General features: G+C 40.4%; 1 protein-coding gene and 1 non-coding gene across 3 annotated transcripts in view; one reads left to right on the top strand and one right to left on the bottom strand.

Moving 5' to 3' along the window:
* The window catches only part of sema3h (sema domain, immunoglobulin domain (Ig), short basic domain, secreted, (semaphorin) 3H), a 64759-nt gene that overhangs the window by 33192 nt on the left and 4763 nt on the right, over positions 1–26804 (top strand). The window contains exons 5-17 of one of the 2 annotated variants that reach the window (XM_065961323.1): positions 101–194; positions 590–709; positions 1590–1735; positions 2866–2980; positions 18427–18496; positions 21475–21619; positions 22218–22307; positions 22583–22712; positions 22816–22904; positions 24186–24227; positions 25000–25154; positions 25882–25943; positions 26536–26678. In XM_065961323.1, coding sequence (XP_065817395.1) covers positions 101–194; positions 590–709; positions 1590–1735; positions 2866–2980; positions 18427–18496; positions 21475–21619; positions 22218–22307; positions 22583–22712; positions 22816–22904; positions 24186–24227; positions 25000–25154; positions 25882–25943; positions 26536–26678 — 1401 coding nt within the window. Of the gene's footprint in view, positions 1–100; positions 195–589; positions 710–1589; positions 1736–2865; positions 2981–18426; positions 18497–21474; positions 21620–22217; positions 22308–22582; positions 22713–22815; positions 22905–24185; positions 24228–24996; positions 25155–25881; positions 25944–26535; positions 26679–26804 lie in introns of both variants that reach the window. The other variant, XM_065961322.1, reaches the window with a different exon arrangement.
* On the bottom strand, positions 3813–3885 carry trnar-ccu (transfer RNA arginine (anticodon CCU)). Its single transcript has one exon. It is a non-coding gene; the product is annotated as a tRNA-Arg (tRNA).

The raw sequence follows: 26804 nt of genomic DNA, 5'->3' as shown, positions 1-26804 counted from the left end.
GTCTTCCTTAACAACTTGTTTCCTCTTACTTCTTGTCTTCTGTCCGGTGGATTTTCTCCCTGTCCGTCTGAGTGACCTCTGTCTTTGTTTTCTTTGACAGTCGGAGCACCAGACTCTCTCCTACAGCCAGACAGAGTGTGGGAAGGGGAAGTGTCCCTATGACCCAATCCAGAAAACAGCCTCAGCCGTTGTTGGTAATTATTTAGTTTTTTCAAAGCATATAGTGAGGTGTTGATGACCAGTGTTTATCCGGAGAATAAATTAAATGGAAAACTTAACAAAAGGTTTGTTGCAGAACACGTCATGATTATGATCAGTAAGGAAAATATGAATCATGTTTCCACAGTTAATGGGGAAAAGGCAAACTGGATTTGGATAGTTTAGAAAACATACACTCAAAAGGTCTTTTGACCTTAAACTTGTTGTTATAATCAGAACCACTCCTTATTTGCCAAACTGACTTGACCCCAGAAAATGTGTAAGACCAAATACCTTAGTATGAATATCCATTGTGAGAATACCAAACTATCTGATTGTAATACATTCTGCCATGCCCAGGTCTGCCTAACCCTTTAATTATTCTGTGTAGATGGGGAGCTGTATGCTGGAATCACCTCAGACTTCATGAGTCGAGACTCCGCCTTCTTCCGTAGTCTGGGAAATCGTCACGTCATCCGCACGGAGCAGTACGACTCCACCTGGCTGCAGGGCAAGTGCAAATCTATTAATGAATTAGGAATCCAAAAAGTATGAAGCTCATTCTTTCTTAAACTAAACTCAAAGGATTCTAGTAGAAGTCGCTTCATATGAACGTAGTTTTATTACTGCAGGATGTCCTTTAGACATCTGCAAATATTAGAATTACACATCGACCATTTTTCATTAAAAGGCCAGAAAAATAAAAAGCTCAGCATTCAGTAAAAGGCTATCCAAGTTTTTTTTCGATTATCTTTTTTGTAGTTAGTTTAGAACAATAACATGTTTCTTTTTAACTGTCAGATGTCTTGTAAAAAAATCTACTCCCTAGCAGCAGTTTCCAATATTAAATACAACAGAATAGAAATGTCCAAAGTTCATGCTGATGGTCTTCTCCTTTTGAACGTCTTAAAGTGGCATCAACATTCATTTCAGTCTGTTTCATAACCTGCTAAAAACTCCTCACAGGAGCTTTAATTTCATACAATAACGACATCATTAATGTTTATTCTGTTTCTTCATCTATTTCTTAACTCCTTGGTTTCTAATCTGAAGATATCTTCCTCATTGCTCCTGTTTGTGTAAACTGACTATTCTGAACCATGCTGAATGTCTTTTGCTCTAAATCTTCCACATTCTCACGCCTGCTGCACGTCCAGTTGTTTTTCTTTTTTTCTTCTCAGGCCAGTATGTTGACGTCTTCTTCTGATAACAACTCGATACATGTTGACTCGTTCTGCTGTTTGTAAACTAGAGTGAACATCCACCATCTCTTCACTCTATCTCTATCACTCTCTGTTCACCCCTACATGCATATAACCTCCATATCAGCCGAGGTAGATCGTGCTGCAGCTGATTTGATAGTTTACCTGTCTTTCTGCCCGTCCATCCAGATGCCCAGTTTGTGCGGGTAGCGCCGCTGTCTGAAACTGATAACCCAGAAGACGATAAGGTCTACGTGTTCTTCACTGAGCGCGCTCAGGAGGCAGAGGGGGCCGCTGGGAAGGTGCTCTACTCCAGAGTTGCTCGAGTGTGCAAGGTATGGAGAGGGTTTTTTTTTCTTCTAAACATTAAGATGAGTTTTGACACATATCAGAAACTGTGTGCATGTAGTTTATGTAAACATGTGTTTGTCTGTACAGGTAGCGTTTGTACATGCTGCACAGTGTTTGGTCTGATGATATAAACATTTATGGCTTTGCACATCAAAGTAAAATTGAGAATCTCAAACCTTTGGTGAACATGTAAAGCTATTGCAATAATGATTTAACCTTTTATTCTGATGTCAGAAACCTCACACATGATCAATTAATTTAGAAAATAATCAGATTTTTATGCAGTGATTTCTAAGTTGCAGCTTTATCACATTACCTTTATCATAAGTATTACATTTTTATTTAAAGAGGACATATTATACCCCTTTTTCTACATTTTCAAACAGTCCCCTGGGGTCTAAATGAAACATCTGTGCTGTGCTTTGGTCAAAATATAACATGAATCAAGCACCAGAGGAGGTCTGTATAAACCAGCTCTCTCAGAACGCTCCGTTTTAGTGTGTGTGTCTCTTTAAATGCGAGCCCCCCCTGAGTTTTTCCTGAAAATAGCGGACCTGCACAAAAGTTTTGCTCTAGGCTGGGGGTGGAGTCCATGGGTTGAGATACCAGGGGAGGGGTTGTTTTTGTTTTTTTACCAGAATCCCACTGTGACATCACTAGGAGAGCAAATTTGAAACAGAGCATTTTTCTCTGTGTTGTAAGACTCATGCAGACCACAAACAAAGGAATGGATGGGTTCATTTCACATTTTGTGGGTCAGTAGACACTCAGGTTACCCAGATATATGTTCAAAAACATTGTCAAAGTTTTCATAATATGGCCCCTTTAAATGTATGTGTTGGATCTCCCAGCAGTTTAGTTGACTGTTCATTTCAGATGATGAAGTATCATAACTCTTAAAAATTGCATTTTCTGACTGTTAAATGTCCTATTTTTGTGGATAATCATCAAGTGGTTCTCATGAAATATTTTTATATAAAAATGTAAACTGATTAAACCTCTCATTTGCATAATCTGATCTTTTTAGGTCCATGTAGGTTGCGTTAGGATAATGTAGAACAATGACTTACTTGTGACCTAAAGACAAATTTTAATTTGACTTCTTGTGGTGTAGAATGACATCGGAGGCCAGAGGAGTTTAGTGAATAAGTGGAGCACCTTCCAGAAGGCTCGTATGGTGTGCTCTGTTCCAGGACCAGACGGCCTACAGACACACTTTGATCAGCTGCGTGAGTACATATAAACATGTGACACATGTTACATACACAGTGAAACAAATCAGACACGCCTCATTAAGATACTCAGCTAGTATTTGAGTGTGTGTGTTTGTGTTTATAAGTGTGAAACTGTGAGCCGAGGAGTTTTGAACTTCCTTCTCAAATGTTTTGAGGTTACAGCGGAAAGTTTGCAGACTTCAGAAACTCAGAGCTCGATTAACGCTTAAACAGTGTGATCCTGTGCGTGTGTGTGTATGTGCTTGTCTGTGTGTGTGGGTATGCAGGGCTCCACTGTTGCCACGGTGATCAACAGCCCTGTCGGTCACCTTGGGTTCGTCTTCGTTCCTCAGCCTTGGTAACCACGGCAACTGGCCTCAACTTTCAATTGCTGTGGGTTTTTTCATTATCAAGGGTTTGCGCCAGTTTCCTCCTGTTGGCTCAGTGTGTGTGTGTGTGTGTGTGTGTGTGTGTGTGTGTGTGTGTGTGTGTGTGTTTAGGAGCAGGTCCATGTAGGCGTGAGTCTTGATGTGTATTTTGAGCAAATTAGGCAGCATGCTTCAGTACTCTCTGTGTATAGCATTTTGAAGAACCCACATAAGCACACAGGTGTCTTTTCAAACCTCCAGTACTTATCAAAATGCTCATTAGTTTGTAGGTTTGGACTTAGCTGTCTTGTATGGTATTAACACCAAGTGAGAGTGGCAAATGTGCTGCAACACAATCAATACTGCAGCATCAAGGAGCCCATCTCCTGACAAAACACAGACAGCAGAGAATGGTTTCGATCCATCGACCTCTGGGTTATGGGCCCAGCATGCTTTCTCTACACCACTCTGCTGTAAACCACCCCAGATGGGACTCGAACCCACAATCCCTGGCTTAGGAGGCCAGTGCCTTATCCATTAGGCCACTGGGGCTTGTGTGAGTGACACAATAGGCAGGCGTTATGTTGGGGTCCAGTGGAAAAATACAAAGAGCGATAGACAATACGCAGACAAAGCAGACAGGGACATAAACAGCAGGGAGCCGACATGATGTGCAGAGCAGTGAAAACAGGCAACGAGAGACAAAAAGCAGTTATATAGTGAAGGAACAACACTTAGGCCCGGAGCACGGACTGTTTTCTGCTGTGGTTGTTTCTGGAAAGCCACATACTGTGTGAGGGCATTCAAAACTATAAATGCTTACAGCTGAAGGATAGATCTACATTCAGACCTCCTTTGAAAATTCTCCAGCAGACCTTACCTAAAAGATAATCAATTTCAGACACAATGAGGTGTATGACTCACCCAGGAAACTAGCTTATACAAGTTCACTGCGCTATCGTTCCATGAAAACTGAAGCAGAGTATCATGTCAGAGATCTTCAGTTGGACTTGAACACCTTTTCATAAGCTGTTTTCACATGTGCAATCACATCAAAACCAGCTATGAAAATGTTAGTGTCGTAAGGTGCTTAACTAAAGCCGTTTTCACATTTGCACTCCTGAAAATATCTAGATCATTTCAGGAGGACTGCTCCGGTTATTCTCCTGAACTGGCTGTTCACATATGCTCCCCACGGCGGGAGACAGAGTCTGCAACAGAGTCTGCTATAGGATGCTATAATGAGAATATTTTCCTTAATATCAATGCTATGTGTAGTTCCACGGATTCATACTAGGGGTCTGAAAGGAGAAACTCCGGGTGAAGTCCGAGGGAAATATTCTGCTATTTGCTCCCCTTGCAAATATCAGGAGTTTTGTCAGGAATCTTCTGCAAGTGCAAAAGCCCTAATACAGAGATTTTGCGATAGTACAATTAGGAAGCTCGGGTGTAACTCTGGCTTTAGTTTTATACTGAACCAGTCCTAAACTGATCATATCGCTGCGCCAGTGTGTGATTTTTATGCTGTGCTAGCATTGTGAGAGCAAAAGAGGCCTTATCTGTAAACAAGTAGTGCCATCATCGTCATGCACACATTCACTGTGCTTGTAGACATTTTGTTAATGGGAATTTTAAGAGCCATATGGTTGACTTAATGTTGGGAAAGCTGTCTTCTATCTTAATTAAGGCATGACCTATATTATTGGACTAGCTCTGTGTAATGTTTATATTATTTGTGCCTAGCAGCATCTAGTTTAATAGAGTTAGCACTGGATTATTTCAAGTGATAAACCTCTTCGTTGTGGAACCTTTGCTCTTCCACTGCACCATGTAGCTATCTGTCATATCAGAAGGGACTGTAACCAACAATCATTGGAGGCCAGTTCATCATCTTTAAGGCCAATGGGGCTTCAGCATATAAGCATTTCAGAAATGCAGATAGAAAGCAGTGAAATGGAGGTATAGGGGATTTTGAGAGCAGACTGGTTTCTTATCTTTGCTGTCTCTGTAAACAGAAGATTCTCAGGGTAAAAGACGTGACTCTTCTGCTCATACACGCACATGCAAACACACACAAACATACATCTTTAGAGATGTTACACACATTTCGAGCCACAGCCTGTCTGTGTACACAAGGAAGCTCGGACTTGTCCTGAGCATAAACATTTCTACCCAGCATGCCTCTGACCACGTTTGACACATCTGATAAGGGGGGAAAACTTGTTTGTGAATACACTTCAGCACACACACACACACGCATGTACACACCCACCCACCCACACACACCCAAACAAACAAAACCACAAACCCATATACAGGAGATTAACCCATCAGGTTAAGAATGCTGTCAGTGTTGTGTTTATGCCACGCTCCACCACACAGAAACACTACAAATCCCATAAACCCCCGACTGTCTGCGGGTCCTTCATTGAAGCAGCGGGTACCACCTGGTCGTTTGTGTGTGAGTGTTTGTGTGTATTTCTTAACAGATTTGTTTTATTTTACTAAATAGAATCACATATGTCATCATCTGTCACATTAAATTACATTATAATTCAATGAATTAGAAATTTAAAAAGGACTTGAGGTGTTGATAAAAGACAGCAGGACACATGTGAATCTGCACAAGCACAATAATAGCTCATAGATTACAGTATATAAAACGTATTTACATAAACATATAACTAACTTCTGCAACAATGTTTCCATAACTGGAACTGGTCAGAACAGAACTGAATCTGATTTTGGACAGGACTAAAATTATCACATTTTTGGAGGCATCAAACTTAAAAAAGAACGCATCTTGGAGAGCACTGACTCATGCAGCCAAACAATTTACTTGCACTGCACCAGTCATAAATCAGAACTTTTTTTTTAAGTAATACAAATAGAGAATGGGGTGGTTTTCATTTCAGAACATTTCAAGGTTACATAGTTCCTGAAAAAACGCAGTGTGTCTGTGTGTGTCTGTGTGTGTGTGTGTGTGTATGTGTATGTGTATGTGTGTGTGTATGTGTATGTGTGTGTGTGTGTGTGTGTGTGTGTGTGTGTGTGTGTGTGTGTGTGTGTGTGTGTGTGCTATGTCTGATGAATCGTAACTTTTAGAGGCAGCTTGAGAATGAATGACAATACATCTTTAACAGAGTCCATTGTTTATAGCTTTGACTGTGTTTTAAAGCTCTGAATGATGAATAACCACAATGATCAAGCCTGGGCAAATCACAACATCCTTCTGTATTTAAAGTTTACAACTATGTATTTGTTTTTTTGTTATTTTAAGGCCATTTAAATAGTTTATTCACATCTCTTTCCTGTATTGCATTTTTGTGGCTGACTCACATATATGATAAACTTTCGGTCTTCCTGTAGGCTTTTTTATTTGACTAAGCATCAGGATTTTGATGAACTGACTTATGACACAGGATCGCTTTGAGTTTGCTTTCCAGATGTTTTGCTGTCTGTTGTTGTAGAGGCTGTGTTCACTTCCATTAGGATCACTGTTAAAGTGATGTGTCTGGCTCTTGTTGTTGATGTAGCTCATTGTGTGAAATTGTAAGTCAAGCATCATTGAACCACAATTATTCCAAACCAAACTGTCGAGTGGAAGTGGCTCGTGTTTACGTTCTTCCCTCTCATGGAGGATAGATTTTCTTACCACTGCCACAGGGAAGGATTCTCCGCTATTTACTGCTGCCGTGTTGTGGTTATTGTTGTTGTTGTTGGGGAGAAGTCATGCTATGAGGTTTTGGAGCAGGAGAGAGATGGTCCTTTGTGGCCTGACTCTGAGTCATAACACCAGAGACACTGAGGTATTTTCATGCATTTTGGGCATTTATTTCGCTTTGTGTGTGCGTGTGTGTGTGTGTGTCTGTGTGTGTGTGTGTGTGTGTGTGTGTGTGTGTGTGTGTGTGTGTGTGAGAGAGAGAGAGAGAGAGAGAGTCAATGTTCCAGACATAAGACAGCACCCATATTCTCGTCACTGCATCACCCACTGATGCCGGAAAGGAATAAAGAGGTATTTATGTTAAGAAGGACGTCACTAGAAAAGCGTGGGACTGAACTGAAGGCAGAGGGTTACTTCTTGAAAAAGACACGAGAAGAAAGCTTAAGGAGAAGATTATATAATATTTTCAAGTTTTAACCAATTAAGCCCAGTGAGATAAAAAAAAAACTGTCATCTTCCCAGCCCCTCGGTCTGTAGCAAATGCAACAAAGGAAGGAGTAAAGGATGAGCCGAGGGTTATTGAGAGGACAGAGAGAGTAATCTGGAGAAAAAACTCACCAACCGTCTGGATGTTTGCATAAAGAGACGGCCATAAATCAGTTGGTATAAATACCAATAGTTCCTAGTTAATTTAAAATATTATAACCAATGAGTAAACTTTTTTTTTTTCAATGCAGCTAAAACATCAACCTAGACCAGGGCTTCCCAAATGTTGCAATGCTAAGGACCCCACTATAGGGTTAGTCTCTGACAGGAGACCTCCCTCTTAATTACATTCCTTGTACATTACAATAGCAATAAAAATAAAAAATAAAACTTCTTAATTCAATGTATTTTTTTGTGAACAGTCAGTGATCTGTCTTACTGTTACTGTTGATTAATGTTAACAGTAAATATATTTATCTGATAAATCAGTGTCACTCACTGCAGCTTCTCAATTCTGATTGGCTAGTGAGTGGTGTGTTATTTCTTTCAATTGAAAGATCGGTGTAGAAAAGGAACACATAGATCCATTCCCCCCCTCCCTCCCCCTACTTTCCTTCAAGTTTTCACAGCCCCCTAGCGTCCCCTGTCTTTTGACATTATAACAAAAGCATGCCACCACAGTGTTGCACTCAGCAGAGCAACAAAGGCAAATTCTCTCTTTTCTAGTTCAAGGATGTATCGTTCCTCTGCTTGAAACAAATCTGTTTCAGCAAGGTACAGGCTGAAGAAGCTCCAGGTTGGTAAGTGAGACTTTATTGCTACACATGTGGACATTAGAAACGTATTAGTGTTTATGTTGTCCGGTGTCGGTGATGTTTGATACTGTCCAAAATATTTCCTGTTTTTCTTGAAAAAATGAAACTGCTTCGACTCTTAATCTCTATATTGACCCTACAACCATGATGGATGAAAGCTGAATTCATGCACTGCAGGTGTGACCTCTCTTGGAAATGAATGTTTTATCTGCAACATTACTTCATCTTCAGGCCGTTCTTTTTTTGCCTTTGGTGCTGACTTTGGCACTACTGAGTAATAGAGAGAGGCTAAGAGAGAGAATGAAGAGGTGATAATGTGTCAGTCTTTATATGAACCGAGGATAGATCAGTGATACATAAGACTGAGCCATCAGGACGCCCAACCCTGACCGATTCATCTGACAAATGCTTTCCCACTTTTTACTGCATAATTACCTCATCAACAAAAACACTCTTTGTTTGAAGTGGGGCTGAAAACTTGTTTTGTGGTAGGGGAGAGTATTAATCATGTTGTGACTCCTCTATTCCGCTTTTCTAATTCATCATAGCTTGTTTGACAACACTTGAATGGAAGCCCAGTTCATCAGAAGGAGAAACAGAGGAGAGAGTTAAAGGGAGAAAGGAGGAGGTTGTTAATGGCCGTATGAGGAGGAGGGATTATAAAAGAGGGTGAGGGGGGATAGATGAAGTAGGACAAGTCAGAGGAGGGTAGAGGTTAAAGAACGAGGTGTTGACCAGATAAGAGAAGAAAGAAATAGGAGGAGAAGAAGATGAAGAAATCAGAGGCAGAGGAGAGACGATGAGAAAAGAGAAGGTCAGGAAATGAGCGAGAACGAAGAAATAGGTTATTTAGAAGAGGATTGGAAATAAATGGTGGCTTCAGGGCAGGGGAAAGTGAGAAAACAGAACCAAGTGAGTGATGAAGAAAAGCTGGCTGGTATTTAAAGGTCAGTTAAAACTTCATCAGTGGAAATTGCTGAGGCTAAGGCAGAATGTACCTTCACATTAGCAAGTGTTTACTACAGCCTCCCTTCTGAAGTTATTTGTTTTGATCTGTTCTGATTCCTCTCTTGTTTCAAAATTCCTCTTGACTTAATTCAGGTTGGACCAGTTGCAACTTTTTGGGGTAAAGGTCTAAATAGAGCTCGACCGATTAATCAGCCAGCCGATAATATTGGCCGATGTTAGCATATCAAGTGGCTATCGGCTATATATTATATATATCGATATTATTAGACCTATTCACCAGTCAACTAGCATTTCATGTGAGTATCCTTGAATTACACTAGCAGTTCTCTTTCTGGCTGTCACCAGTAGAGGGCGCTGTATGGATTATATCAAGCATCATCACTCTCCAGTGAGTGTGTAAGGGATGATGCAAATATATACATATTAATGTCCAGTTGAGTGACCATCATATCTTCATTATTTTTCTTTTACGCAAGTGTATGATAACTTCATTTGAGGGATCAACAGAATAAATATGTATATCAATATCTATCTAACATCGAACATAGATGTAAGAAAGATATCGGCAAATATATCGGTATCGGATTTGTTCCTCTCCCTAATATCGGTATCGGCCCCAAATATCCCATGTCAGTTAGGAACTAGTTCTGAATCTGTAGTCGCATCACTTTTAGAAAATCTGAACTGTAGTTCATACAACAAAACAAATATTTATATAGTTATGTCATGTTAAACGTCTTTGTGTTATGCTGAATCAGAAGTCTTATGAATGTATTGTATTGTTTGCGACCATGCGTGGCAGTCCATCATTAAGTCTAATATCCAGATGTTCCAATGGTTTTAAGCATCTAGCCGCAGTTTTTCTCTGATCCTATTGATAACATCATAACGTATAAAGAAGGGAAGGTTCCAGACCAGTTCTTGTTCACTAATCCAGGCTAGGTTCTCAATCATCAGTGGTAGTACTTTCTCTTTTATCTCTTCAGTGTAAAACACAGGCTTTGGTGCTAACACTACTCAGAAGTGTGACATTTAAAAAAATTGGTCCAATGGGCAGACAGAAAGGCAACAGAGAGAAAGGAAAGGAAACACTACCGCCCAAAGGTATTGGGGATTAATAATGTGAAGTGAAGCTAAAAGGGGGTGAGGGCTGATGGGAGGTAGACAAAGGGGGAGAGAAGGAGTGGAATGGGGTCACGGAGGGAGGGATGGAGGAGATGGAGACATTGAAAAGTGAAGGGAGGGAAGAGGAAGCAGGAGAAAACAACAGGAAGGAGATCCCGGGGGGAACAAATGAATCGATTTTCCCATTTGACAGACTGTAACACTTTTAAAAGTTAAAGCCATGTTCGAGCCAAGTGCCACATCCTGCTGGATAGATTACCAATCTTTTAAAGAGGTTAAAGGAAGAGTTTCAGAGAAACATTTTTTTCCTAAATGGGTGGAGAGAGCTTTTTTGAATGGTAATCATAAAATTGAAGGAGCCTATCCAAAAAAAATAAAACATAAAGTGTTGAGTTTTATTTCTCGTGTAGATTTTCTGGTAAATCAGTTCCATCTTGAAAAAAGGAAAACAGCCTTTTATGAGACCAGAGAGGGTATAAATGTCCTTGAGTGCCACCTTGGAAGAGTAGACAGCTTCAAATGGATTTCTCTCTCCGTACATTAATGGTAAAATTGAAACAGACATGGAAATGGGGATAGCAGTGATGGCCGGAGGGGAAGAAATGTGTAATGGTGAAAAAAGATGTTTTGGCTGAAGGAAAAGGGCCAATCGCTGAAGGGGTTAAAGAACCAGACGAGATGGAGGCAGGGCTATTATTGGCGAATTACTGTAAGGACATAAAGGCAGGGGTTGCGGTCAGAAAAATGACCATGGAGGAGGAGGAGGGAGGAGGTGGTGGATGTTGGCATTCAGGTTGGTTAGGCAGGGAGGGAAAGAGGGAGCAGCAGAAAATGTGGAGGACAGGGGTGATCGCCTGGGGGGCTACAGACAGACAATTAGATGGAGGAGGAGGAGGAGGACGATAGGGGCTGAAGCTGCAGGTCTGCGGGCTAGACAAGACTATCTCCCCTCAGGGGAACACTACCTCTTTTTGTTTAGAGAGGAAGACACAAGAACAATCCTCGGGAGAAAATAGGCCAGACAGACAGATGGACGGGGAGATGGAGGGATGGAGAGATAACGGGAGGAGGGATGGCAACTGGGGTGGGTGACGGTGAAAGTGAGAAACAAAGAGATTGAGAGGCTCTCAGAGGGATTCTGCAACGGCCAGGTGGATTTGAGCAGAGAGGGAGGTGGGATGAGCACCTGATGAGCAGATAAGGAGAGCGACAGAAAGAGAGAAGAGGATTTAGACAAAAGAAAGCAGCTCAGAATGAAGGATTATTGTTCAAAGATAGTGGCCAGAGGAAGAAGTTGTGGTTACAAAGATAAACGGGAGAAAGAAAAGAAGACATAAAGATGTTTTTCCTGGAACAGCAACATGGTTAAGAGGCTGTATTTTATGAATCGAAGAACTTTCAATCTTCACTCCTTCCTGCTTTCAGCCTTGTAAACCATCAAACTTTTTTGCTCAGATTACAGACAAATCCGATTAACCTTTTGTATTCTGCACTTAGGGCCTGATTTGTGAAAAGAATGGCTAGGATTTTGTGCCAGCCAAACGTGTACAAACTAGTCAAAAAGACATTGTAGATGCCTTTTACTGCGCTACAGAGCAAACAGCGTTCTCTTTGAGCCAGTGCAATTTGCACTTGTTTATATGAACCATTAGCAGCCATTCAGGGAAAAACTGCATATCGGCCTCATGGCAAAAAGCGTCTAATTCCCTAACACCGTCACAACAGCCCTGTGCAAACAATTCTGCCTCCGTATGAATTAAAATAAATCATCTAGAAATAGAGTCTGTAAATATGACTTTGACATATTATTGATATAAACAGGTGTTAAATCACTCTGGGGCTGTCAGTGGCTCGACACTTCATCCACTTGTGGAGACAGTCTTAGGCTGTTTTACTCGACAAGGATGCAAATGTTGTTGTTGTTGTTTTTTTCTATTTAGTTGTTGTTCCACTCACACTTTACTTTGTTGTAAACATATCTCTCCACATTCTGATGCAAAACGAGAGCAAACAGCCCAGGGCAGCACAAACTACTGGGCATTTTTTGCGCCTGAATATCATTGTTTAGTGAATATGACATTGAGATGAAGCAGGTAGCAGAGGAAATGATGTACAAATCTTGGATCTATACAATTCTTAGTGAATCAGGCCCTCAGTGTTTGTGATGTCGTGTGCATATGTGTGTGTGTGTGTGTGTGCGTGTGTGTGTGTGTGTGTGTGTGTGTGTGTGTGTGTGCGTGTGTGTGTGTGTGGGGGAGTGTGTGTGTGTGTGTGTGTGTGTGTGTGTGTGTGTGTGTGTGTTGTTTTTGCCCTCCCCTGTTAAAGACTAATCAGTTAAATAAACCAAACAGACCAGAGCTGTAGGAGCTAGGGGGAACAAATCAGACCTAATTTAAAACTTGTCACGTAGTAATAAGAGAGGAAAGTCTGTTTCGAGCCAGGCAGAGCCGTAAATAACTGCGACGTCTTCTTCAAAGTCTGAAAAAGAAAAATGTTGTTCTGTGGGCGTCTTGAAAAAGTTTAACTATGTTTTCTTAGGAGAAGCTGAATGCGCAGCGAGGTGCTGAGAAGAAAGAGAGACTGATCACTTTCAAGCAGACGGCAGGGACTCTGAGTTTTCCCCCAAAGGGTTTGACAAAGTTAGAATCAAGTTTTTAAAAATGACACTGAGTATATTTACTTTAACATGCAGTGTGGCATATGACTTGCTCTAAAACACAACACTTTATTAAACATAGTTAACTGAGATTTGTTTTTCCCTTTGCATATTTCTTATGGGGTATTTAAAAAATGTTCTCCATACTTTATTAATCCCTAAAGGAAGCTTCAGGTTTACACCCTGCTATTGAGAGACACAAACAGGACCTGTGAACATTGCAATCAGCAGAGACTTAATTGAGAATGAACAATTATTTATTTAACAATAAATTTGCAACAATTTAGATTTGAATGTGCAAAGTCTTTGGGGGATTAGACTCCATCGTGACGACTTCATGTACTCGGAAGGGTAATGAGGCCGACAGCAGGTTAGGAGACCCCTCTATGGAGTCTAGACACTGGTGGTGGTGAAGAGGATGGAGGCTATGATGAGCCTGAATCTGGACTCTGCTGAGCTGGAATGGAGGTGACTGGGGCGGTGGTGGGTTGCAGCAGTTGCCCTGAAATGACAGAATGATGCAGAAGAGAGAGAGAACTGTTTTAGCATTTTGCTGCAGCAGGATGATTGGTTGAGAGAGGTTGTGCCCGAATCTGGTTGGTTAATTACTTAAAGAAAAAACTTCCATTATCAGCTGATCACCAGAGCAGGTAGACGGAGGAAGTAGTTTAGGTTGAAGTGAATGAATGAATGAATTTGTGAAAGAATATAACCAGTCTTCCAGACTTTAGCCGAGGCCCTCTGGTTCCTACAGTCTGAGCTACTGCCATGATAGCAGCTAGCTTTATTAATTACATCACTATCCACTTGTTCCAGACTGAAATGTCAACTATTGAATGGACTTTCATCAAATACATTTATTTTGCCCTGAGGATGGATCATCCAAAAACCACTACCACGTCAAACTTTTCACCTAACCAGCAAAATAAATGGATTGCATTGAAATTTGATGCAGACATTAATTGCCCTTTAAAGTAAATTTCAATCGTTTTGGTCAAAGTTTCCAGAACTTTTCATCCGGCTAATCTAACTGGTTAAAGTTGATAATCATCAAAGAATGTTGTTTATTACATAATGCCTTAAAACTAATGATGTTTCCCATCAACAACATCTCTACTTTGTGTTAAGTGATAATAAAGGAATGGTAGCAAGCTAACTTGTTGAGCCCAGAGGGGGGTCATGGTTAGCATTATTTCTGCTGAGCATTAGCATTCTTGTGAGCAAGTACAGCCTCAAAAAGCTACTAGCATGGTTTATTCTTGTGTTAAGATGAAGAAAAAGCTAAATCTTCTAAGTGTTTAGAATCATTGACATCTACAGGGCTGGCCAAACAAACGTTTTCTTCTTCAGTAAACTGTAACAGTGAAAACACATTAAAGCTTCTTATTTATCCAGAAGTTACATCAACTCAATTGAACGGTTTGATTTGCATGTTTTGTCTTGTTGCTCTGCATTATTGCATCTGCTAAACATTTCAAACTTGGACATCTAAGGAAATCTCCGCATCGTTCAGCCAAGTGGATCTGGATTTAATCTACCCGTCTAGACTTCTTTTGACCTGAAAAAGACCAAATCAGGGCTGACACGGCTCTTATGGACTTCTCTGAGGTTTGCAAATGAAAAGAAAAAAACATGTTTCCCTCTTTGTGTACACAAACAAGTACCTGTATATAAACCTCTGCACATGAGGATTTATTTACCATTCCACCGCTCTGACGAGTGCCCCCCCCCCCCGACATCGATACTTTGACCACGGCTTTGACCACCTCTGTAGATGTGTTAAGAGGTTAAGTAAATATTAGATGCATTAGGAATATATATTTATCAGTTATTTTGCTGTATTCGATCACAGTCATCTGATAAATATGTTCCCCTCAGGATTACAGTGAAAGCAGTCTGTCTTTTATCAGTGCTAAGATGGCTTCCTCCAGGCTGGCTGTAAAACTGTGAAACTTTGCAGGTTTGGATGTAAATCTTCCGATGCCCTTCTTTTCACTCCGGCTCATCCTGTCTGCGAAAAAAAAAAACTTGAGATGAAAGCGTTCACCAAACAGCATATATATCATCTGAGTAATAAAGCAAAACTGCAAAGAAAAAAAAAAACTTTAAAAGAAGAAGACGGGGGTGTGTGATAACGGTTTTGATAAATGAAAGGAGATGAAAAAGGAGGTGCATTCTTCAGAAGAGGGGAGTACGAAAAAGAACGATATACAGTTTAAGATGTAAAATAAAGTAAGATATGATGGAGGACATAAAGAGAGTTAGAGAGAGAGACAAAACTGCACAAACAGGACATGTGCATTTTTATTTGAAAGGGAGGGGGGAGTGATGAAGAAGACGAATGACCAAAGAAAACTTAATAATGAAGGAGTGATATATTAAATTAGGGAGGGAGGAGTGATAAATGCTGCAGGCTGCAGACTACCCATAGTCCTCTCTGCTCTGCCCTGGGGGGCATGATGATTGTGTGTGTGTCTATAAGTACAGTATGTGTGTGTTCATGTGTATGCCTTTTGTCATGACTCGTGTGTGGGTGGGTGTGTGCATGTGGCCATACTTGCTTTTATTTCTCTTTTGTATGTGAATGCTCTCTGAAATTAGTCAGTGTGTGTGTATGTGTGTGTGTGTGTGTGTGTGGCAAGTGTGTGTGTGGCTTTGTGTGTGCGGTTTGATGAGATGAGATTAGACTTCCTGCAGGGCTGTAGTTCCATGGAGGCCACCTGAAGCAGTAGGAACGACGGGAATGTGAGAGCACTGATATGCTTCGCTGTCTCTTTCACCACAACAATATCTGTGCCTCATCGTGGGAGAGAGAAGAGAAGAGCAAGAAAAGAGAGAGAAAAGAAAAGGAAAAGAAGGAGAGGATATAAAGAAAGATGAGTAGAAATAGACACGTAGAGCAAATCCAAACCTTGTGTTCACATCTTCTTCCAAACTTTGCTACTGCAAAGGTTACCTAACTTTTTTTTTTGTAATTCAACATCAACCTGAATACTTTCTGAGAGAAACGTCTTTTTAGAGATTTCAGACTCTTTTTTTTTGTGTCCCACAAAGGAGCTAAGTCAAGTTGTGTATTTATAGATAATCACAGATTGCCACGTAGAAAACAAAAGGCTCTGTTCTCTACCACAGTGATGTGATGATAAAAACATTCCCGACTCATACCTGAGACAGGAGTGCAAAACAGAAAAACTTTTGATTTAGTGTGATTTAAATAACCATTGAAAATTCAGGGCTGTTGTGACAGCAGACAACTAAATCAAACACTAAAAATATGAGGACAAAACTGTTCTTCAGCTGAATGTACTATGCAAACATGACTTATACGTCAAACTTTTCATGCCTTAGTGCAAAGCTTTACATTGCAGAAAATGCACTCTAAAATTTCACAAGGATTTGTCAGATTAACAACAAAGTGTCTGATGAGAAGATCATAGAATCTGTTTGTGAATGGACTTCAGCTTATAAAGAGCTTTTCTAGTCTTCTGACTACTCAAAGCGCTTTTACACTGCATGTCACACCTACAAATTCACACACTGATGGTAGTGGCTGCTATGTAGTATCATCCATCAGAAGTTAATCCCATTTATACACCACCACTGAAGCAGTGGGAGCAATTCAGGGTTAAGTGTCTTGCCCAAGGACACATCGGACATGTTGACCAGCTGTGGATTGAACCCTTGGTCTTTTGGTTGAGAGGCAACGACTCTACCACCTGAGCTGCAGCCGCCCTGTTGTATTCTGGACGATAGAAAAAGTGACTGAGGTTGGTTGCACATTAGAGATCCATACCTGGATATGAGTACACTTGACCCCAAAGTCCGGTTCATTTGATCAGTGTAAACACAATCGTACTGTACTCATGTATTGTGCGCTAGTCCGCTTGAAGACGTGGTCCCATTAATGGTCCCATTATTTACTGCAATGCTTAGATGATTTTCAGCTGCCTCCGATGTTTCATTTTTGCCGCTGTTGTTTTGACAGCTAAGGGATTCTGCCTTCATGAGAGTTTCATTTTGCCTGTTTCATTTTAAGAATGGGAGAAATTGAGAAATCATTGATAATCATCAGTTTCTCATTAAAGTAGTAGGTAGGGGTCTGCAGCTGGCATGGTTAGCACGTTTTGGCAGATTACTGTGGAGTTCAGTTGGGATTATTTGATCAATCAGTGGCTTTTGAGGTGATCACTGGATGACCGTGTCTTCTGGATGAGGGGAAAAGAGTCAGTAATACTTAACCACAGGCTACTTTTCTCAAATACAGTTACATACATATGTTAAAATATGAACTCATTGTGTTAGGGAGTTTGTAAACTACAAACTTTTAGAGGACATTTTCCAGTCTCCTGACTCCTGCCATCTGTTTGTTTGATTGTCTGTTTTTATATCAGTCTGTTCATTAATATTTAATCTATTCAGAAGATGCCTCACTCCCAGTGTTTGCTATTTTAAAAAATTAAGTGATCCACCCAAGACGAGAACAGCTGCATGTGCTTTTGATTAAATGGATCAGCATTATTTCACTGCTTTTGATTTTTCTGTTTTGTCCAGAAACGATGATAAGCTGTTACATTTTGATGAAGCTGCATGGAAGACAATTAATGCCAAGAAACAAACAAATTTGGGACACAAAAACATGAGATATGAGGGCCAACGACGGTCAAAACTCTGCAGGATGCCTTTGATGAAACCACTTTGGATATTATTATTTTTTGCATACTCTTTATTTTCAGTGTGGCAGTTGATTGATTCATTACACTCCTGGCTGTATTTTCTTCTGTATTGTTTTTGCTTTTGAGCCAAGAGGTGTTACTTTCATTTATCAAAGCTACAATGCAAGCATCAGGCAGTTGGTGAATGATGTATAATTATTTTAAAAAATTGTGTGAGTTTTTAAATACAGACAGATGGAATGAGCCAAAAATCTACACTCTGCCTGATTACGCTGCATGAGGGACCACAGTGGGCGTAAACAGCAAAGTGAGAGAAGCGTATCAAATGTTGTGATCCGCTGTGATTCATATGAAGAGTGAACACCGAGGCGTAGTGTTAGTGTGTTGTGTGACAGCAGGTGTTGTTCTCCTGTGGTGGACTTGGCGCTCAGCTCTCCTGCTGAGGCTGGTTATTAATGGCTACAGATTCATTACAGGCAGCCAGTCAGCCATGCTGCCAGCATGCCTGACGCTATTAGTCACACAGTCGCATTGATTGATGCACACACACACAAACACAGTAACACCAACCTGTGCGGCTCTAATGAAAACTTCTCCAGGAGTTCAGACACTGTCAAGATTGTCACTGGCTTAACTAATGTTTTATACCCCCCTCTACTTACCTTCTTTGATGTCTCCCTCCTGTCCTTCTTTCTGTCATTCCAGAGGACATCTTTATCCTCCATGGGAAAGACAAGAAGAACCCTCTCATCTACGGCCTATTTACCACTTCAAGGTATGTACCTCTGTACAACAGGGAATATACTGCTAACTGTAAAAGGTTCTTTGTATTCTGTGCAAGTGTTAAAATGAGTGTTGGGGGAAGTGGACAGTGTGAATATGTCACATATTTCCACTGGATTGAGGGTTTTTGTTCCTACGTCAATCCCTGGTATTTATTATCAACCCTTAAAGATATATTTAGGCTCAACTGAAGAGCAGTGATGGGCAAGTTACTGAAAATAAGTAATTAGTAACTACTACTTATCAAAAAATAACTGAGTTATTGAGTTTCTGCATTAGTAAAGTAACTCCCACATTTTAAACCATTGTAGCTATTTTCAATATGAAGGTATTTTGTTAATTAGTTCTCTAAAGACAACAGTCTCAACAGTTGATATGAAGAATGTCGTCAACAACATACCTGTCTATCAGTCTGTTTAGTCCTGGCTCCGAGGTAGTTGAGGTGGCGGGTTATATCTTTTTCGCCAAGCATGCTACTGCACTGATGCTAGTGTAACCCTTAAATGCCAAAATCTATGTCAATAAACTTTATTCTCATGTAGTTATTTCATGTAAAGTAACATGTAACACGTGCTTTCAAATTTCTGTAACTGTATCCGTGTTATTGGATTTGAAAAGTAAACATACAGTAAACACCATTAGTTGGTAAATAGTAGTGGAGTTACAACACTGCAGAAGAGTGGAAGAGTTGCCACTTAACCACCACCATGTCCGGTTGGGTTGCTGAAGGCTACAAGGTGTTTTTTTCATTTACACCAAATACATTTTTATGGAGAAGATTTTCCTGAAGAAAACAATCTTTAACAAAAACTACACAAGATAATAAAACAAGTTTTTTTCATTTATTTTCCGTTTACTTTCAATATGAAGCTGCATCATGATAGATCGCATGTTCTTGACCCCATGTGGCCGATTGAGGTACAGCAGCAGTTTGGATTAACAATTTTCCCAAATGAAATTTAAAAGCTAGGGGGTTGTTAATTATGGTTCTTCTACAAGAAGATTGTCAACCACTTACACAGAAAGCCATGTTCCATGTATGGATACAGTTCCTCCAAAAAACAGAAATCTTGTGTGTGTCTGTGTTAAGTTATTTATTCATTTATTTCATCTCTCATCTCTCAAAGCTCTATTTGTGACTTGTTTAACTGCTGGATAATATTTAAGCTTCTTTGTGTTTTCGTCCATTGTGAAGTGTCTGGTTGAATTTCTTTCAGAGACTGAAATCAACTCTGAGATGTTTAGAATGTGAGAAAACAACACGAAGAACAAACAAATCAAAACACCATTTCATCAGGAAAAAAAGAGGAGAAGAAAAGCAATTTTCTGCTTCCTCTGGGACCGAGCAATGATGCAAACAAAGAAGTCATAGTGCGTTATACGAGGCAGACAGACCCTTTAAAACTGACTGACTACTGATGGGTAGAAAAGTGGATGACACTCAGAACAGGCTCTTATCAAAGAAAAAGAAGAGGTGAACAGGAACACAGAAACACAAGTACTAGACAGAAAACCTGGAGAATATAGGACCGTGTGTAACAGCTAGAGAGCAAGTGAGCAACAAAAAGCCTGTTTGTCATTTTCTGCAAACATACTGACGGCAGCACATGTTCTGAGAATAACTCACTCTGTGGCGGACGCCAGAGCTCGACAGTAGCAGCACAAGTATGACAGCATTTGGCAGCGCTGAGCAGGGAGTTGGTCTGTTTCTGGGTTTTGGAAAGTGTCTGGAATCTCAGCAGGGAACGGATGGAAATCCAAAGCATCACCCAGGGTGGGGTCTAACCACAGAACTGCACAGTGCCGAAAAGGTCATTCCATGTGAATGGAAACTTGTCTCTCTGCAAAAGTTATGATTGCACACACAGAGGTTTTTGTTTATGTATGGACTTATTGACTTTGTCATTCCAAAGTTCATTCCTTTCTTTATTTGCATTGGAATTTCATCCAAAAGTGTGAGACATCAGATAAGTTTCTAAATGTTTGCTGAGATGAAAGATGTACCTTAAGGGAATCTGACAATTTGTAAAAAGGAGTTTAGATGGTCAAAGCAACTGAAGAGTTTGACTTTGATTGCTGAACTAAAGATAATCAACATCTTAAAGGAAGAATGTGTGACTTTTTGATCCAGTAGATGTCGCCCTTAAGCACCAGCACTAAACCAAAACAGACTGGTGTTTGGCCACACCTCGGCTATTCTGAAGCCTCCCCTCTCCTCCAGTGATACACCTCCAACCCCTCTCCACTCGAGTTCGCACCACGCAGTTATCAATAAGAACACACCATAATTAAGCACCATGAAGCGCAAACAGAGGACAACATTTTCCATGGCTCAAGCTTTAATTTACTGTGTCTTGCATTGTTGTGTTAGCAGGCTAATGTTAGCACACTTTTGTGAACTCATAGCTTCACATTGCATATAAATTGACAAAGAATGACTGCGATCTAAAGACACATGACATCCAAATAAGCAGTGAGTAGGCGATGTTCTTCTTCTTTTCTCTGGTTCTTGGTCTCTAAGTATTTCTTCTTTACTGATACAACTTTTTGTTATCCTTAAACTTTCATTTTCAGCATCTTTTGCTCAGATACACATAACCACAACCTTGACCATGATCTTTGCTGCTCTTTGCTGAGAGGATGGGATGTGTTGCGGTGGGGACAGACGAGCTGTGAGCAGAGCATTAATACAGCCTGGACTTGAGTTTGGAGCACATTCAGTGAATTACTGCTTTCAAGCTGCAAAAAAGCCACAATGACTCATAGCTCTGCAGTCAGTTCATACAGTCCATCACTTTCATTTAACTCACTGCTTAAACACCATCGCAGCTCGCCCAGTGAAATGATCAAAGACACACTAAGTATATGTTTAATTCATGAGCACTGAAGAAATACTGAATGGAAAGATTATAATAAATCTGACTGTGATGAACGACATTTCACCTTGTTTCCTTTTGTGTCTTTTTACAGTGATATCCTGAACGGTTCAGCAGTGTGCGTTTACCGAATGGAGGATGTGGTGCGAGCTTTTAAGGGCAACTTCCTGCATAAGGAGGGACCTCAGTATAAGTGGGCAGAGTTTACAGGCAAAATACCCTACCCCCGACCTGGAACTGTAAGTGACTACTTCAAATCAAAAGCCTTTGTTAGTAATCACCTTATAATTTAGGGTTGTTGTACTTAAAATCGGTCTTTGTCTCAAGACCACTTTTTGAAGGTCTCTGCCTCGTCTCAGGAACAAAAATCATATTTACTCGGACTGGGCGGACTCCAGATTTTAAATCAAGACCAGCCAAGACCACCACTGATTTTTCCAAGTCATTACTGTGATTTGAAAGAAAATTTGTCTTTCTAAAAGGAAAAAATAACTTCAATTCATTCAAACTGTAATTTGATTTCTATACCTCGGTTACGACCACAACCTTCCCAAAGTGAGTGACATGCCCTGCTGCACACAACATGATGATTTTTCAGGGATATTTATGGTGTTGGTCTTGTCTCGGTTTCGTCCAGCCTTGGTCTTGGTCTTGCCTCAATCCTTAAATGTCTTGGTTTTGTCACGGAGCACTCTGGTCTCGGGCATGTCTTGGTCTTGGTTATTGTTGTCTTGACTACAACACTAGACTGTTTAATTGTGTTTTACTGTGAAAAGTGCTGCTACCACCATTCTCATCCTTTTCTTTACTCTCGTTTTTCTTAATTCTCTCCTTCAGTGTCCCAGCAGTACATACGGAAGTTACAGCTCGACCAGAGAGTATCCTGACGACGTCATCTTCTTCAGCAGGACTCATCCACTGCTGCAGGTTCAGATGATATCACACTTCGTGAAACTGATCCAATCTCGTTAAATGACACTGGTGCCTCTTTTTTTTTTACAGTGGGGTCAAGCCAACTTTCTATTTGTCTCTGCATTCTTCAGATTAAAAATGTAAACAGTCATCAGTCTTGACAAAAGGAACACCAGTCCAAAACTGAGAACACAATATCTGTAATGAACAGCTTGATTTAACAAGCACTCAAGAATATTCATATTAGTGCGATATAATGCATTTTCTAAATTACCGTTATTCTATTTCAGGAAAATGTGTTGCCGCTTGGAGAACGCCCCCTCCTAGTGAGAGTGGGTGTTCACTATAAGTTCAGCAAACTGCTGGTTGACAGGGTGGAAGCTGTGGACGGCACCTACGATGTCTTGTTCATCGGCACAGGTAGAGTGTGTGTAGGAGAAGTGTCTTTCTGTTTTGGTTGAGTGGATGATTTTGTAATCTGATATTTTCTCAAGATTACCTCATTCATTTTTCTTCTCTGCAGACTCAGGTCTGGTGCTGAAGGCCATCCATCTGCCCAGAGAACAAGGCCAGGGTCAGGAGGTCACTCTGGAACAACTGCAGGTCTTTCAGGTAAAACATCATTGAGTCTCATTGTTCAATCTGAGCTGTATGAATCTGAATCATGTATTACTCTGTATTTCAGATATTCACTCTGTAAAGGATGTTGATGTGTTTCAGATTTTTAAATGAACTCTTGTGGCTTTTCCTTAATGCTTCACATGTTGTTGTCCAGACATTCCCCTTTCTTTCAGATTCTTTAAACCAAGTCAAACAATAACTTAACTGTCTCTGTAATGCAGCACATGCTCTGCTCTGAGTCTGCAAGACCATGCAACAGAAATTAATGCAAGCATGATGGACAAAGAATAACGTAGGCAGTCTGAAACAATTGTCAGAAATGATTTAAATCATGCAAACCTTTCTTATACTTACAAAAACACTGAGGGACTTTTGATTGAATCTTAAGAAAATACAAGATACAGGTGCCCTAATTTGAAGATTGAGCGCTCAGTGGGCCCCACGATGCCTCAGGAAAAGTTGATAGTAAGCACCACAACCCAGAGCCAACCCCCTCCATGGTACCCCTCATCGCCCCTCATACCCAACCGCAGATCTTCTTTTTGTTATTATCCATATGTAAAAAGACCAAACAAGTTAACAAACAAAACAAAACAAAAGAAACAGTTCCTGATGCCAAATTTAATGAAGAGAAAAGACCAACACAGAGACAAGACTCTGTAGAAAGAGGACAGGAAAGGCAGAGTCTTAAATGTTAGTGCATGGACGTAACCGTTCAATCCAGCGTGTTCAAGTCTCACATTATATGGTATAGCTCCCCCCCCCCCTCCCCCGCCATAAGCCAATACATACAGTATGTACTGAATACCATTACAGGTGAAATTAATTAACTTTTTTTCAAATATTGAGATTCTAAACACATTTAGCAGAAATGCTACAGCTGCACATAATTACCATGGTGGACAAGCAAAGTTCAGCCAAATATGAATGTTCACAGGAGGCTCCAATCGTCTGCATTCACGCTGACTGATGTGGTGGAAAGTTCTTTGTCTGACAGTGGTCGGGCCATGAGTCTGTTTTTTCAGCTCTTTATTATTAAGTGCGCGATGTGTGAGGCGTCTGTGTGACCAGGAAAATGTCTGATTACCGAACTATTACATCGTCTCTCTCAATGATCTTAAACTGTTTAAAATGCTTGTGGTTTGTAGACACTCAGATAAAAAATCATTATGTTTTTTCCTTTGATTTGAATTCTATTTCTCTCTATCTATCCGTCTATCTCTCTCTACCTGAGTGTGACTGTTTCCTTTTTCTTTTCTTTTTTTCTCACAGCACAAATCACCTGTGACAGCCATGACACTCTCAAAGAAAAAGGTAACAGAAGAGCGACAGAGACGGAAACTCACTTTCAAACTTCCAAACTCCTCTACACACACACACACACACACACACACACACACACACACACACACACACACACACACACACACACACACACACACACACTAATACACACGGACACGAACATCCACTTATCACTCATCTCTCTACCTTGTATCTCCAAGGACAGCTTCATCACCAGTTGCTATGGTTACCCCACCTCACTCAGAGCAATAATGATGAGATGCCAAACACACACACACACACACACACACACACACACACACACACACACACACACACACACACACACACACACACACACACACACACACACACACACAGTTATACTCTGCATTATTAAAATAGTCTGGGTTTCATGAAAAAAAATGTTGAACACTTTCCTACAAAATGAGACACACACATAAACACATTAATATTCTATAAAGCTAGCACGACCACTTTCTTTCTTTCTCTCTCCCGCTCTCTTTCTCTCACACACACACACATATACAAAAACACACACTCAAACACACATACCCCTAAGCCATGCAATGACTTTGTTACTGAAGTTATCAGTGTGACTCAGAGTGAAGAGGATTCTGCTTCAGCTGTTGATTATCGATGTGTCTCTGTTCAAACTGAATTCTCTATTCCCTTCTTGGCCCTCCCTCATTTATTACTCTTGTCTTCTTTCCTACTTCTATTCCATTCCATTGTTTTCTGTCTTTCATCCCCCCTCTCTCTTTTCCTCGTCCTCCAGCAGTGGTTGTTTGTGGGCTCCAGTGAGGGCGTGTCCCAGCTGGCGCTGTACCAGTGTGAGCTGTACGGTCAGGCGTGCGCCGAGTGCTGCCTGGCCAGAGACCCCTACTGCACCTGGGACGGACACGCCTGCAGCCCCTTCATGCCTACAGTGCGCAGGTAGGGACATATTACAACCACACACACACAACTAATGTGATTTTGTTGGATATCCTACAATAAATGTAATATTTCTCTCAGTTAAACAGCGGAAGAAACACATGGAATCAATCTTCTTAAATCAAAAATCAAACCAGATTTGTTAATAGTTTGAAATGTGGCTCATGTTACGTCTGAACTCGGATCTTCATGATGGAATTGAATGCATTTTTTCCACTTGACGATGACTTTGCTCCTTTACTTAGTGTAACAAACATATTTTGATGAAATATGCCAACAGTAATGTATTGACATTTTCTCTTGAGCTGCTGTGATCACCATCAGATACAATTTGCACTTTTAAATAAACTTAAACGAAGGTTGTCAAAATACTTTTAGATACAATGAGGTTTAAAACAATACAAGCTCCATTCCTTTATTTTTTCAAATTATATGCAAATCAGGAGATAGAGTGGGGAATGGACCCTCAGGTCGGACTTAAACCTGTGCCGCCCACTTGGAGGACTATAGTCTCTGTGCATGAGGCGCGACTTAACTGTCAGGCCATAAGAGCCCCAAATATCCTATATTCTAACGTTCAATAGTAAAGAAAAGTGCAGTAATTAATTAACTAAAACAAAATGTCACAATATTGGGTGTTATACTTTTCCCAGTGTTATGAAAACAGGTCCGGGGTTTAAAATCAAAGTTTTGTCATTACAGTGATTTCATGTGTTTTACTCGACAGGAGGAATGCTCGTCACTTAGGGGAGGATGAAGATCCATTAACTCAGTGCGTCAGACAGGGAGGTGAGAAGTTCTGTTACTGTGACTTACTGCTTTGTTTCTTACTGAAACAATCTCTGTGTGAACCTTTGGCCGGGTATTACTTAAACACATGACCCTTACAGTGACAACGCCTTAACTACGATAAGTTTCATTCTTAATATTTATGTATACAGCAAATATGTTTTATATCTTAAGATTTGCTTATCTTACATTTCTGTACACAGTGTTTTTATCCTAAAGCTCTTCATCATTTTATATAAGAATTGTACATTGTGTAACTTTTGTTCAATACATTTAGATAGCAGCATTTAAGTCGGTTTAATTAATAAATCACAAGTTTGTCATTTATTGTGAAGGATAACACAATATCCTTCAGTCCTTCAATCCTTCAATCCCAGAAAACAGACAACGTTTAGAGAAGACACCAATTGAAGAAATTGGTCAAACACAGTGAAACATACTCAGGATTAATACGTTCAGAAAAGAGGCACACAACAGAAAAGGGTTCTCTGCCACATTCCTTAAATATGTTTTAAGTAATAAATGTTTTAAAAACACATTCAACAAAAGTCAGACGTCTAACCTGTTGCATATTGTCCTTGATGTCACTCAGCTGGGCTGCAGGTGGAGGCGGAGCAGAGGGTGATGATGGTCGTCGAGGGCAACAGCACCTACCTGGAGTGTCTGCCCCGATCCAGACATGCTGCTGTGACCTGGTACAAACAGGCAGGAGAGAACAGTCCAGAACTTAACCAGGTGCACAGAATATAAATGAGTCATGAATATTCTATCAAGTTTATCATATGAATCAGTGAGAGTACTGGCATTACAAAGACAAATAAAGTAAAAGTACCCAGCATTCATCTTGTCTCTCCCTCTCTC

Source organism: Labrus bergylta, chromosome 12, assembly GCF_963930695.1.
Source record: "Labrus bergylta chromosome 12, fLabBer1.1, whole genome shotgun sequence".
Lineage (NCBI taxonomy): Eukaryota > Metazoa > Chordata > Actinopteri > Labriformes > Labridae > Labrus > Labrus bergylta.
Note: the sequence above shows the minus strand (reverse complement) of the source record. Positions and strands in the feature narration are given on the sequence as shown.